This window comes from Filicampus tigris, chromosome 10 (assembly GCF_054856515.1).
Source record: "Filicampus tigris isolate MCC_2025a chromosome 10, RoL_Ftig_1.0, whole genome shotgun sequence".
Taxonomy (NCBI): Eukaryota; Metazoa; Chordata; class Actinopteri; order Syngnathiformes; family Syngnathidae; genus Filicampus; species Filicampus tigris.
The window spans coordinates 18974744-18986959 of NC_141226.1; the positions used below are offsets into that span (position 1 = coordinate 18974744).

Here is a 12216-nt window from a genome sequence, read left to right on the forward strand (position 1 = left end):
TTTCCGCTTGGCAAACAAGCTGCTGGAACAGAAAAGTCACGCCCGCCTCATAGCATGTTTCCCCATCACATGATTTTTAAACAGCTCGACAAAAAGTAAAGGCCATTTTGATTTGTTCATATGAGTGACCTTCCCGACTGGCCATCTATTAAACGGCGAGGGAGTAAACGTACAGAGCTCTGATGTTTAAGTACAGAAAAAAAAAAAAATTGGTTCATACTTTTAATCAAACACACACCCATGTGCTTGTCTCGTTCAGGCTCCACTGCGTAAGTGTACAGATTGAGGGCATGCTGAGTTTTTTTTTTTTTTTTTTTAAATACATAAAACCAGTGACTGGCTTATGTTGCTAAGCAACACAAAAGAGTCAAGCACATTGGTTCAATGGCCAATAAGAATGACTGGTAAGTTTCAAGGTTTTTGAGGGACATCGTCTACTAAGAAAAATAAAAAATTAACACACAGAAAGACAGACAGAGCGAGAAAGAGAGAGACAGAGATGACCTTTTTTTTTTTTTTTTAGTTCAGCTGCAAGTGTCTTACAAAAACCTTTGAAAAAGAACATGTTTCGCTTGTTTGTTAAGGGAGTAAAAGGGCTTCTCTACACGCGAGAGGGCCTCTGCGTGAATACTTTGCTACTGTGATGAAGATATTTCGGACGGTTCTTATGTCGAGAATCAATTTCAAGTGTCAAAGAGGACAAACGACACAGCCTTCCATCCATCCATCTCTTTTCTGTAACGCTAACCAATAGGGCGTCATGCTGGTCTTCACATGAAAAATGACAACAGAGGTAGCAGAAAGATTCGTGTTTTTGTATAAGTGGGGGAAGTGAATAAGCGGGGGTTTATGAAAAATGGTAAAAAAAAATGTTTTTAAAAAAAGGTCAATTTATATACATATATATATATATATATATATATATATATATATATATATATATATATATATATATATATATATATATATCCCGTTTTAGCATTTAGGGCACACAGGACGATTGTAACAGCAAAGTACTTTTTTTCTCCTTTTATTTGGCCTGTAATCGAAACTCCAAACTTAAGTTAGGGAGTAGTTGTTGATTCATACTGGTCCCAATATGCAGGTACAGACTTCAAAAATAAATAAGTTAGCAACAATTACTTTTGAGAACCACTGGCATACGCTATTTATTATTCAACCAGTCCGGAGGTTTATGCAAGAGCTGGTGTTCAACAGTGCACGACACCAAAGATCTCCATTTATATGTTTGGTTATTAAAGTGAAACCGTGAAGGGAAAAGGCTACCTCATTTTCAGTATTGCCCGTCTTGTGTTCGTTCCTCCGAGGACGGCAATATTACTTTGATACTAAATGGATTGCGTTGACATTTCGCGCAGACAATCGTCATCTAGAGAGGATGAAACCGGATTCCGTTGTTGATCTTTGAAAGCCTTTTCCTCGTGCTTCTCTACCGGACTGACATTTGTGGCTTGAGATGCACGCCCGCTCACATATTAAACGGACCTTGTAGTAATAACTCAATTGATTCCAGAATGGAGATTGCGTTGCGGCAAAACGGCTGAGCGGGTCTGCTTCACAATCAGATATTTTGGGGTAGGGAATCTTGGCTCCGATCACTTTGTTGTTACGGTTGACTGGATGTGCCCTCTCATCGACAACAAACCAGTCCTTTCATCCGCGACCCTGGATGAGATCGGTGGCGAAATGTGGTTGATGTTTTCGCCCGGAATTGATGTGGGGAAAGAATCACAGGGAGAGAGAAAATGATTTTCAAACATCTTTGATTAGCTTCATAAAAATGACTCAATTCATATTTACACAACGATATGTTAGGGTTACAACATTTTGAGGCCGTAGCGCACAATTTAGTTACACTAAATAATGATTGGCTTCAAAAAGAAAATAATTCTGGTCGGCAATTTAACATAAATAGCATGGAGCACAAACACTGTTGAAGCGGACATCAACATTAGTATATTTGATATACTATTCGAGAGTAGAAAACTTGCAGTTTACACAATAGAACAGAAATATTATACACAGTTTTTTTTTCTTTTTTTTCATCCAGAATAATCTGTAACACAATCAATGTCTATACAATTCAAATGAAATCTTGAGTTCACTGCGATGGTAAAATCGGTACGTCACTCAAACGAATAGGACGTTGATATTCAACTTACCCAGTAAGATACGCAAAGCACAACAGGACAGCCAGATATTCTGTATGAAGTAGAATTACAATGCATGAATGTGAAAGAAAGCCCAAAAGAAAAAAAATTTAAAAAAAAAAAAGAGAGAGAGAATTTAAGAGTTGAATTTGGCCCAATAGAAGAAGAATTTAACAGCTCAGGTCACCTGCTGGGCTGTACAACGGTTTTATTTACACTGAGGACGTCTTCGTTGTCATTCAACATCCTCAAATTGGAAACGCGTGTTAATGCAAGGCCAGGAAATGAAAGGTTATCTTCGGCAGCAATTTTTTTCCCGGGGGGGGGGGGGGGGGGGGTTGGGGGTTGGCGGAGGGGGTCAGGGTGAAGTCGCTAACACTTCAACCGGTAACGACTGGCTGAGTCTCAAATGGCCCGGGACTGTGAGCACTTGTCCTAGGTGGTTTTCACCAGGTCGTAGACGTGGATGTGGACATCGTCGTCGTATTTGATGTAGTAGACGGTGGGCTTGGCGGGGACCTGGTAGATGACCAGGCCTGTCCGCTTCAGACCGTTATCTGTGACGTACTCCACCTGTTTGCCCACGAGGCTCTCTGGCTCCTCCCCTGGCTTCCTGTCTGCCGGGAGCAGGTGTTTGTTCTCTGCGTGGCGGACAGGGGAAGGAAGGGGAAGATTGTGAATTCACAAACACGAGCATCTACGCCACTTTGGACGGCAGAAAGCTCTCGCGCATGGTCAGGACTAACGCAAAACATTGCCGGATGGATCCCGCACGACATTTGCCCGCGGCAGCGAAGCCCCGCCTGTTCGCAAAAATTGTCACGTTTTGGGATTCGTGCGTCTGTAACGCTGTAGGACGCCACAAGGTGTGGACAAAGCCTCGGTTACGCCACCTGATTCGGGAAGAACGCGCAGATCGCCGTCCTTGTAATCGTCCCACAGCTGGTACATGTAGAGCACGGGGTCCTTCTCGTAGGTGATGTAATACCAGTGGGTCATGATGGGGGCCCGAGACAGCACCATGCCTCGCCATTCGTTTTTCTCGCCGTCCTCCTTCTCGAACAGATGTTCCACCGCCCGGCCGACCAGCTCCTCCGCCCCGGGAGGGACCTTGATCTTATTATTCACTGCGGGAAGGACATGCCATCTTAAATGAGCCTGCTAACCCGGAGGAAGGGAGTGATGACAAAGCACTCTTTGTGAGACAATCAGCTGTTCTTACACGCTTAACGTGCGTAAGGCAAGCAAACGGGGCAGCAGCCGGCAGCGTACACCTCCAACGTTAATCAAAGGGGAGGGAAAAAAAAAGAAGTTTTTTTTAAAACTTTTTTTACTGTGAGATATTCTCCAGCCCGGCAATAATGAGGCTGTGGGGATGCGGTAGACGACGAGACGAGGGGGTGAGGGCAAGTCATGTCTCATTTAGTCTCCACACAAAACTGCTTGTTCAGACAGCAAGCGGCAAGCTGCTCTCCTTCAACCCTTTCGTCGCTTTGAACCCAGAAACATGCCAACTGGCTCAGGTTCAGGGTCCTGATGAATGGCTTTCCCTCACGGGTCACCACAATGCATGACCTCCATTGTATTGTATTGGGTGACACTCAAATACTTAAAAAGGAAGTCAACCCAAACATTTTCTTGACAAGAATGTGTTCTATGCACCTTCACAAGTCTAAAAACCGCATTCTGATTAATAATGCCTTTGTGGAATGTGAGTTTAGCAGCAAAATCCACCCATTTTTAGCCATCTCATGAGGCGGCCATTTTGTCACTTTCTGTTGGCTGAAAATGACATCACAGTTGCTCCGGTAACGACCAATCACGGCTGACCTGTTTTGCGAAGCTGAGCCGTGCTCGGTCGGCACCTGAGCCGTGAGCAACTGTGATGTCATTTTCAGTCGACAGAAAGTCACAAAGCGGCCGCCCCCTGAGATGGACAAAAAAGGGCTGGATTTTATTGCTTAACTCATATTCACTCATAGAGAACATATTCTTGTCAAGAAAATTTTGGGGTTGATTTACGCTTCAAGGTTTTAAGTAAAACCAGGTATTGCCTGCTTTAGCAACTTCCTGGTTCACAAAGACTTTCGGACTCTAGATGGAAAAGGAATCTACTATATATCTGCATTGTGGGGCAGTTCCAGTGATTTTCCAACGGCAAAGAGAAAAAAATTATCTGGAGTTGCATCAGAATGTAAATGCTTCTTTCTCTGCACTTTCCTCCACAATATTTCCTGGAAACCACTTGTGTATTCCTGGGATTCTTTTTTTTTTTTTTTTTGTGAGTGACTATGTGTGCGTGTGTCCTATTTGGCTGCTTGCATGCCTTTTTATTTGTCGTTGACATTGTCTGACATACTTCCTCTGTGGTTACTTGTCTGTGACAGATAATTATTGGAAATGCAGTCACACAGAGATAAACAACAGATATGACAATAACGTTACACAGGAGTTGGATTTTATCGAATAAACTCCACACCGCGAGAAAGTGACACAACAAGTAGCAAATGGGACGGGGCAACGAGCGTGTCACGACACTCACCGACTTTCTCGGCCAACACTTGCAGATTGGACACCCGACTGTCTTTGAAGAGCTCGATGCCATAGACGCAGTCAAAGCCGTCGTATTTGACCATGTAAAGGGAGCTGTTGACGGTCAGCCGCTCCAGAACCGTTCCTTTCCACTTGGTCACGTTGCCCTTCTCCCTCCAGTTGTGCTGGATTCTGCGGCCCAGCAGGTTGTCCGGGTCGGGGCTCAAGGTGGACGCCGAGCTCTCGCTCAACTCTTCGCTGCTACGCTTCCTGTAAAACAGTGGAAAATGTTTGGAATCTGTAAGCATTTTTTTTTTTTTAACTGAGGAAGTCTTTGGCATAAAAATGGAAAGGCTATTTCGGGAGAATTTGGAAGCGTATCATACAGAAATGTAAGCACTACCAATGTGTAGCTTTTGCTATCATTGCAGTTTGGCACAACCATGCGTTCATTTTAAAATGAAATTAAAATAAATTATTTTCAACCCATCACTTTGATTTTGATACACATTCTTAAAGAAATCACACTTAAAACTACTTTGCTGCCATTTTTTGTTCCGCTGTTAAATGACAATTTCAATTGAACACATGTTCATGATGCACGATCATCACTTCAAAGATGGTGACGATGAGACGGAAGCCTGTGACGAGAGCTCTGCTCACTTTTCTCTTTCTTTGGCTTTTCTACCCTTTTTGTTGTTTGGTGTTCATTGTGTGCCGTGTGGAGGTGTTGTGGGCTGTTTTGGGCCGTAGCATTCATTGGAGGGGAGTGTCGGAGCTTGATGTTTTGCACCTTCAAGCAAGTGATTGCTACTAATGGAAGCAGAGCTTTTGTGTTTGTCGATGGCATGGCCGTGGGCCGCTTTCCCCCCCCCCACCTTAACACGCAGCATTTTTGCAAGCCGCCCCGTTTTTGATGAGAGGAGAATGGCGAGCTGTACAATTTGTTATATGTCTTTATTTGCATTTGCTTTAATTTTGCCTTGTAGTCTGCAGCCAGGTCGGCATTTTTAAAGACAATCGGTTTTCAATTGCCAAACCCGGAGAAATAAAGGTTCAATAAATACATTTAACACAGCCCAATTGCCAAGAGTGCTTGGCTTTGGTTTACAAGTGAGCTGGAGCCTGTCCTGGGTACACCCTCAAAGGTCAATTACAGGACACTCATGGATGATGTTCACATCTATGGACAATTTCAAGTCTTCAGTTTACCTAACATGCATGCTTTGGGGATGTGGAAGGAAGCTGGAGTATAGTATCTTGAGAAACCTTGCAATATAAATGTAAAATGTGCTCTGACATTGGCAGCAACAAAACAAAGTCAATGTTTTTTTTTTTTCAATCCTTCAGCATCAAGCAAACTTAAATAAAACGTGCTGGGTGAAATTACCTGCCCCGCTTCTTTGACATGTTTCCATAAAGTCACACAACCCTTCAAGACACAAAAGACAGCAGTTAGCGATCATGACATAACCCGCTGACAGTTTTCTCCCAACTACCCACAAATGACTATAATTGTACATTTGAGTGCGTGTAATTCAAACGCGTTTACACCTTTAATTTTACACAATTTAAAATTGTTGAACGTGCACATTCGTTACATTTAACGTACTCTGAGTGGACTGTATACACACGCTTCAAAATAATCATTTTAACTGTGCCACACGCATGCAAATGAGCCAACTGTCCGGATGTAAACATTAACAGTAAAAGCTAATTGCTAATGCTAACAGTCGTGCTACTGTCGCGCCGTGCGGATTATACATTTGTACACATTACACAAGTCTGGCTCGCAAAAAAATGTCTAACTTCACAATGGCTAACGTTAGCCAACTAAATTGAATGTCGACGTGTCGACGGGAATGAGTAACGTTGTGAGAATGGGACAGTCTGGAGACAAACATAATTAAACGCGACATATTTTATTTAGTGAATAGAGTGAGACATTAAATTGGAACGTCGCGCCAACATTTTCCAAGTAAGCTAACTAAACAAAAGGAAACGCATCGCCATGTAAACGGTGATTTCTACCCGTACTCTGAAGCTACATTTTTAAATGGGTAAAATAAGGAAACGTGATGTGAAATTAATCCATTTTTTCAAGCATCTCGACGGGTTTGTCAGGTGATAGCTGAGGGAATATAATATTTGCCCTACCTGATCAATATTTTCACGTGCGTTTTTCTTTGAAGAACAGATTCCACCACCTATGGTAGGCTAAATAAGGAAACGGATTTAAGGACTGCAATTCCCAGAATCCAAACACGCCAGCCCCGATGCACTCTGGGATTTAACGTTGCGTTGACATACTCGAGTACTTCCGGGTTTGAGTGGAACGTCCTTTTTCAGAAAACGAAAACGATATATAAAATATGAACTTATCATTTAAATTGTTTTTAATTTAAAAAATCATCAGTAGAAGTGAAAGGAAAGTCAAAAAATGCGTTCAATGTGAAGAAAATAAACAGGATACTTAATGAAGCCTCATAAAAAAAAGATGTGTATGCAAATAAACACATTTACCATATTCCAGCCTACAGAACTGTTTACATGTGGGTCAGAGCTGTGGCGGCATACGAAAACAAGAGAAAGTCAAGACTTGTAACTTAGGATGGTCCAACTTAACCCAAAAATGAGAATGAAAGTGAAAAAGAAAATACAAAGTTAATTCAAGTACAGTTTTAAGATGTTATAAAATAACCCCTCCAGACCAACTAAAGTATTATGTGCAAAAGTATGTTGTGACAAACCAAGTAGTTTAGAAGACAAACGTACTTTTCAAGAAAAAACGTTTTTTTTTCCCTCCCTAGCAATATATAACAAAAAAAAAAAAAAATATATATATATATATATATATATATATATATATATATATATATATATATATATATATATATATATATATATATATATATATATATATATATATACATATACACACACACCAATATTTAATTCCGCCACTAGATGTCACACTGAACACAACATCTCCTGCAGGAAGCCCATGAAGGTAAAAAAAACAAAAACAAAACTGGAGTTGATGGCTTGAGTGGTCGGTGGTGAGGTAAGTGAATGCAAACGGAGCAGCTTTGGGTGATTGTTTAACTGAACCATTTGATGGGAAGAATCTTTACACCGTTTATACAAACCGAACAACTTTACACAAGCACCACCATCACTAAGTAGACTTTTTTTTTTACACCAAGTACAGTACCATCTAAAAAATACTTAGCTCTCCAAGAACCATCATCATGACCAACATCCAAATATAGTAACAGAATAGACGTGTATCAAAAACAATACCAAACTACAGTATACAGTAGTTAAAATTATTGTAAACCACTGTTTGAACATTACCACTAAGCTTAAATATAGGGGGGAAGGGAAATCAGTTACTTAATAATGACTGAATTAAAATGTATTGCACATAAAATTAAATAAAATTGTACTTCAATAAAAGTCTAAAAATAAAGAGTTCTTATAGATGAAAATTTCCCCACTGTGGGATCAATAAAGGCATTCTTATGACATACAAAAATATATTCTACTGTGGAATAAAATACAACTGAACTCTACTTAAGCATTGATTATTTCAGCATTCGCAGTTGAATGTGAATCCAAATTAAATATTTATTGACGTTAGCAACACATATTTAAAAAAAAAAAAAAAGAAAAACGTTCATTACCTTTACCTGAAAATAACAGTGAGAACTGTAGTCTAAAATATTTTGATCAGACATTTTTTAGATGAGTCGACTACAAATGGAATTGCTTTAAAGTGTGAGTCAGTGTTGGTTGACTGCAAAGCCGAAAGCCTTTGTGAGCACGCCAGTGTTGTATCGACACAAAGCTGTCTGCCGTCCAAGGTTACCTCCTCTTGTCCTTGTTGTGAGAGCTACAGAAAGGACCTACACCCTGCTCTCTTCTCTATAGGAATGAAGCAGCAAGCCCCAACCTTCTTTGTCTTCTACGAACTGGACACATTCGACACACATGACTCACATCCAATGCAAGACGCTGTTTTTCTCTCCGGCGCGCGGTTCTATGCCGTGACATTTTACACTGCGCAGTTGTAAAGTCAACCCAAGGTTATGTCTACATATGTGTGTCCATTGATTAGATATCTCTATTATTAGCCATGTGGACAATGTGAATGGAAGTATGATACCTTGAGAGGGTCTGAGATATCATTGCTGCAACATACATGTCTGGAAAGTAATCCAATCAGACTTTGGCGTGTGTGCGCGCGGGTCTGTGTGTGAGCATGTGTGTGTTGTTTCTTTTGTTGGGATCTTAAAATAGGAAAGACTATATTTCTATAGCTGCATGGCATGAATGCATCTATTTACTTCTCTTAAAGGAGAAGTCAACCCCAAAATGTTCTTTCCAATAATATGTACTATGCGCCTCCATTAGTCACTTCTGTCGACTGAAAATGACATCATTGAAAATGACATCTTTAAGTAATCCTGCCAAGTCACAATTTGCTGTTCTATCGGTAATATATTCCTACTTTCATTTTTTTAGGATCAATTTTTGCAGTACAATTATCAAGTTGTCTTTTTGTTCAGGTTTAGGGTGTTTTTAATCTTGACGAACTGTAAGAATCCCTCCTCCTCCCTGACTTTAGCATTTTATAGGCTTCACATATTCCAGCAGATGGCGCTGCTCCGTCAACCCACAGTTAATAACGTTTGCTGAATTCAAGTAAACTTTGGCTTCCATTATGACCGGTGCATGTTTAAATGTTCTCCAATGACATGTATTTAAGATTGACTCCTCTGACACAACAAAATGCTACATCCTCTAAGTCATCTGTTTTACGTTGTTATATCTTAACCTTGTAAAACCTTGCCAGTCTTTCGGTATAACGGAAAACAACCGTGCGTGAGGGCAAACCTACAAATACTTTAAAATTCATCATTTTAAATCCCAAATATTATTTTCTTACTCTGGTACGCAGCTGTGAATGAATTAATCAGTGGTTTCTTTTTTCATGACGTTCCAAAAGTTTTTTATTTTATTTTTTTTTAAATAATCCAGTTGATCATTGATCTTTTTGTCGATGCCAAAAGTGTACACTGCAACCCCAAAGGAAATGGCCACACTGTGGACATACTGTATCTTTGGAGGGGAGTGATTTTTTTTTTTCCTTTTTTTTTTCACTTTAGTGCTGTTTGTACACCTTGTGGCCGTTCGGTGCTGATGGCGGGGTGCGTTGAGGACACGTGCGTCTTAGCGTGGGTCTTTTGGATGAGGAAGCGACGGAAGGAGAAAGAGAGCCCGTTTGCAGCTTTAGCCTTCCAGTGACTCAGCAATTTCGGAGATGAATTTTGTAAATAATCTCCTCACTCCTCGCCTCTGCTCCCCTCCACTCCTTATCCCCGCTGACCTTTTCACACCAGCCCTCGCACCCAATAATCATTCAAGTCTCATTACTGAATTGCTTTTGTACACATAAATAACATCTCATCATTGTAATGACTCTCGGTTGGGGGGCGGGGGAAGGAGGACGGACTATTTCGAAACTCATCACATCCGCATTGATTGAGGTGGGAAACATAATGGGGTCAAATGGGGGGAAAAAAACAAAAAAACAATTAATCACATTGTGTTGGTTTGTGGTGGGAACTTCAGCTGAATGGCCATTACTGACTGACTTGCCTCATGCGTTTAGCGCGGCGGGGAGACGTCAGACGCTCTGGTGGACAGAAATAGACTGTCGTGGGATATGTGAGCAGAGGAGAAGAAGGGAGAGGCCCTTACTATCCTGCCATCCGGGATAACGCCGAGCCGACTCTTCTGCATCGGGAGATGGCTAATTTAGCGCCAAAAGAGACAATGAGCTCATGTGCGTGTTTATTCCCAGTCACGGGGTGAGCCGATCTTCCAGAAAGAATTTCTCACTTTGTATACACGTCACTGATTTCGACTTTGTTGATGAAGCCATGAGTGGAACTTGTGTGTATCCGAGTTTTGTTCGGTAGATTTCCGCACGTGCCTGCAGCAATTCCTTACAGATGATATCCCAGGTTCATGTGGCTTCATGAGCACAGGGGTTCATTTTTGGTCGGACCTGTCCTGTAGTTTTTCCCCACATTTATCCTTATTGATGCGGCATGAAGCTGTTCGGCATTTGTGAACCCTCTCTCTCAAAGAAATATAAATATCAAGAATATATGCCTGTGAGTATTGTTATACTGCCTGTCTACACCTTTTGCTGCACTATTGGTGTTTACATATCAATTTCTTAAAGCGGAAGTCAACCCAAACATATTTTTTTCAAGAATATGTTCCATGCAAGGCTACTAGTTGAAACTGGGCATTCTGATAAATATTGCGTTCGTGGAATAAGTGTTAATCCACTCCTTTTAGCCATCTCTGGGGGTGGCCATTTTGTCTTGTGTCGACTAAACTCACAAGCTCACAACGACCAATCACAGCTCAGATTAGAAAACAGGTCAGTCGTGATTGGTCGTTGTAAGTAGTTGTGATGTCATTTTCAGTCGACAGAAGACAAAATGGCCGCCCCCAGAGATGGCTAAAAACGAGTGCATTTTGCTGCTTAACTCATATTCCACAAACGCAAAATTAATCAGAATGCCGTGTTTCAACTAACGGGCCTGCTGGGAACATATTCTCCCAAAAAATTGACTTTTGCTTTAAATACACAAGCTGCAATTTGCAATTTGTTAGCTCACATCGAAGCCAACATTATGCACCTCGCGGAGCCGACATACATTTTTAGTCAATTACAAATTTAAAGAGCCAATTCCTCCACTCACTATTCAAATTTACCTTCACCCTATCACTCAAGTAGGGAATAAACAGCCAATGCTCTTCCCGCACTACATTATTGATAAGATTCGGGCCCAAGAGGAATCGGACATGCCAATAGAAACTGCTAATGTGAGGAAGTTACACAATTGTTGCCCCGTAACGCGGATTTAGCGATTCTCAATCGAGCCGCTCCACATTTACACAAGCATTTCAACAATTAAACGTCTCCTCTCAAATAGACGCTTCCTTCTTAGAAACAGCTGAGCCGTGCCGTGCCACCATTTCAGGCATTGGAAAAAAGGATGAAGGCAAGTTCACGTCGATGGATTGAATCACTGCCAATAGAGTTTATGTTTACTCTCGAGTAGTTTACTCTCGAATGTCAAATGGTGAGAAAGTCAAAGACAGAAGCACATTGTGAACTGTTTGATCCCATGAGATAGAGAAGGAGAGAGACAAAATGTGGCTATTAGGCACCGGGGGCACTCGGTGTAAAATGATGGATGCTGTGGGGTTTTTTTTCCCCCTTGGGATCCCCCTGACAATTAAACTGTCGCTGCTTTTCTGCACTTCGCACCCAGAAAACGCACAGCCCACCTGACACATCCCTGCGCAGAGTCATCAATCTTCTCCAAGGCCACTTCAAATCACTTCTGGAGGTTCCCTTTCTATAAAGAGGCACTATAGCATTAGAGGCGTGAATGAGGTCGGTCGTTTCTGTTTTTTTTTTTTT

General features: G+C 41.3%; 1 protein-coding gene across 1 annotated transcript; it reads right to left on the reverse strand.

Moving 5' to 3' along the window:
- Positions 1 to 1767: 1767 nt before the first annotated feature.
- On the reverse strand, positions 1768 to 6979 carry LOC147141161 (spindlin-Z-like). Its single transcript, XM_086044078.1, has 5 exons — positions 6861 to 6979; positions 6094 to 6135; positions 4714 to 4973; positions 3065 to 3298; positions 1768 to 2812 (listed from the first exon to the last, which is right to left on the reverse strand). Exons 2-5 carry the CDS (start codon positions 6111 to 6113, stop codon positions 2607 to 2609), a joined length of 720 nt encoding a protein of 239 aa, XP_085900204.1. The 5' UTR covers positions 6114 to 6135; positions 6861 to 6979; the 3' UTR covers positions 1768 to 2606.
- Between the last annotated feature and the right edge of the window lie 5237 nt (positions 6980 to 12216).

Excerpts from the sequence above, each read along its gene's own strand:
- LOC147141161 (XM_086044078.1), bottom strand. The coding sequence starts at position 6,113 with ATGTCAAAGAAGCGGGGCAG. Across the intron at positions 3,299-4,713 it reads AGTGTTGGCCGAGAAAGTCG|TGAATAATAAGATCAAGGTC; the intron begins GTGAGTGTCGTG and ends TCCTTCCCGCAG. Across the intron at positions 2,813-3,064 it reads GCGCGTTCTTCCCGAATCAG|AGAACAAACACCTGCTCCCG; the intron begins GTGGCGTAACCG and ends TCCGCCACGCAG.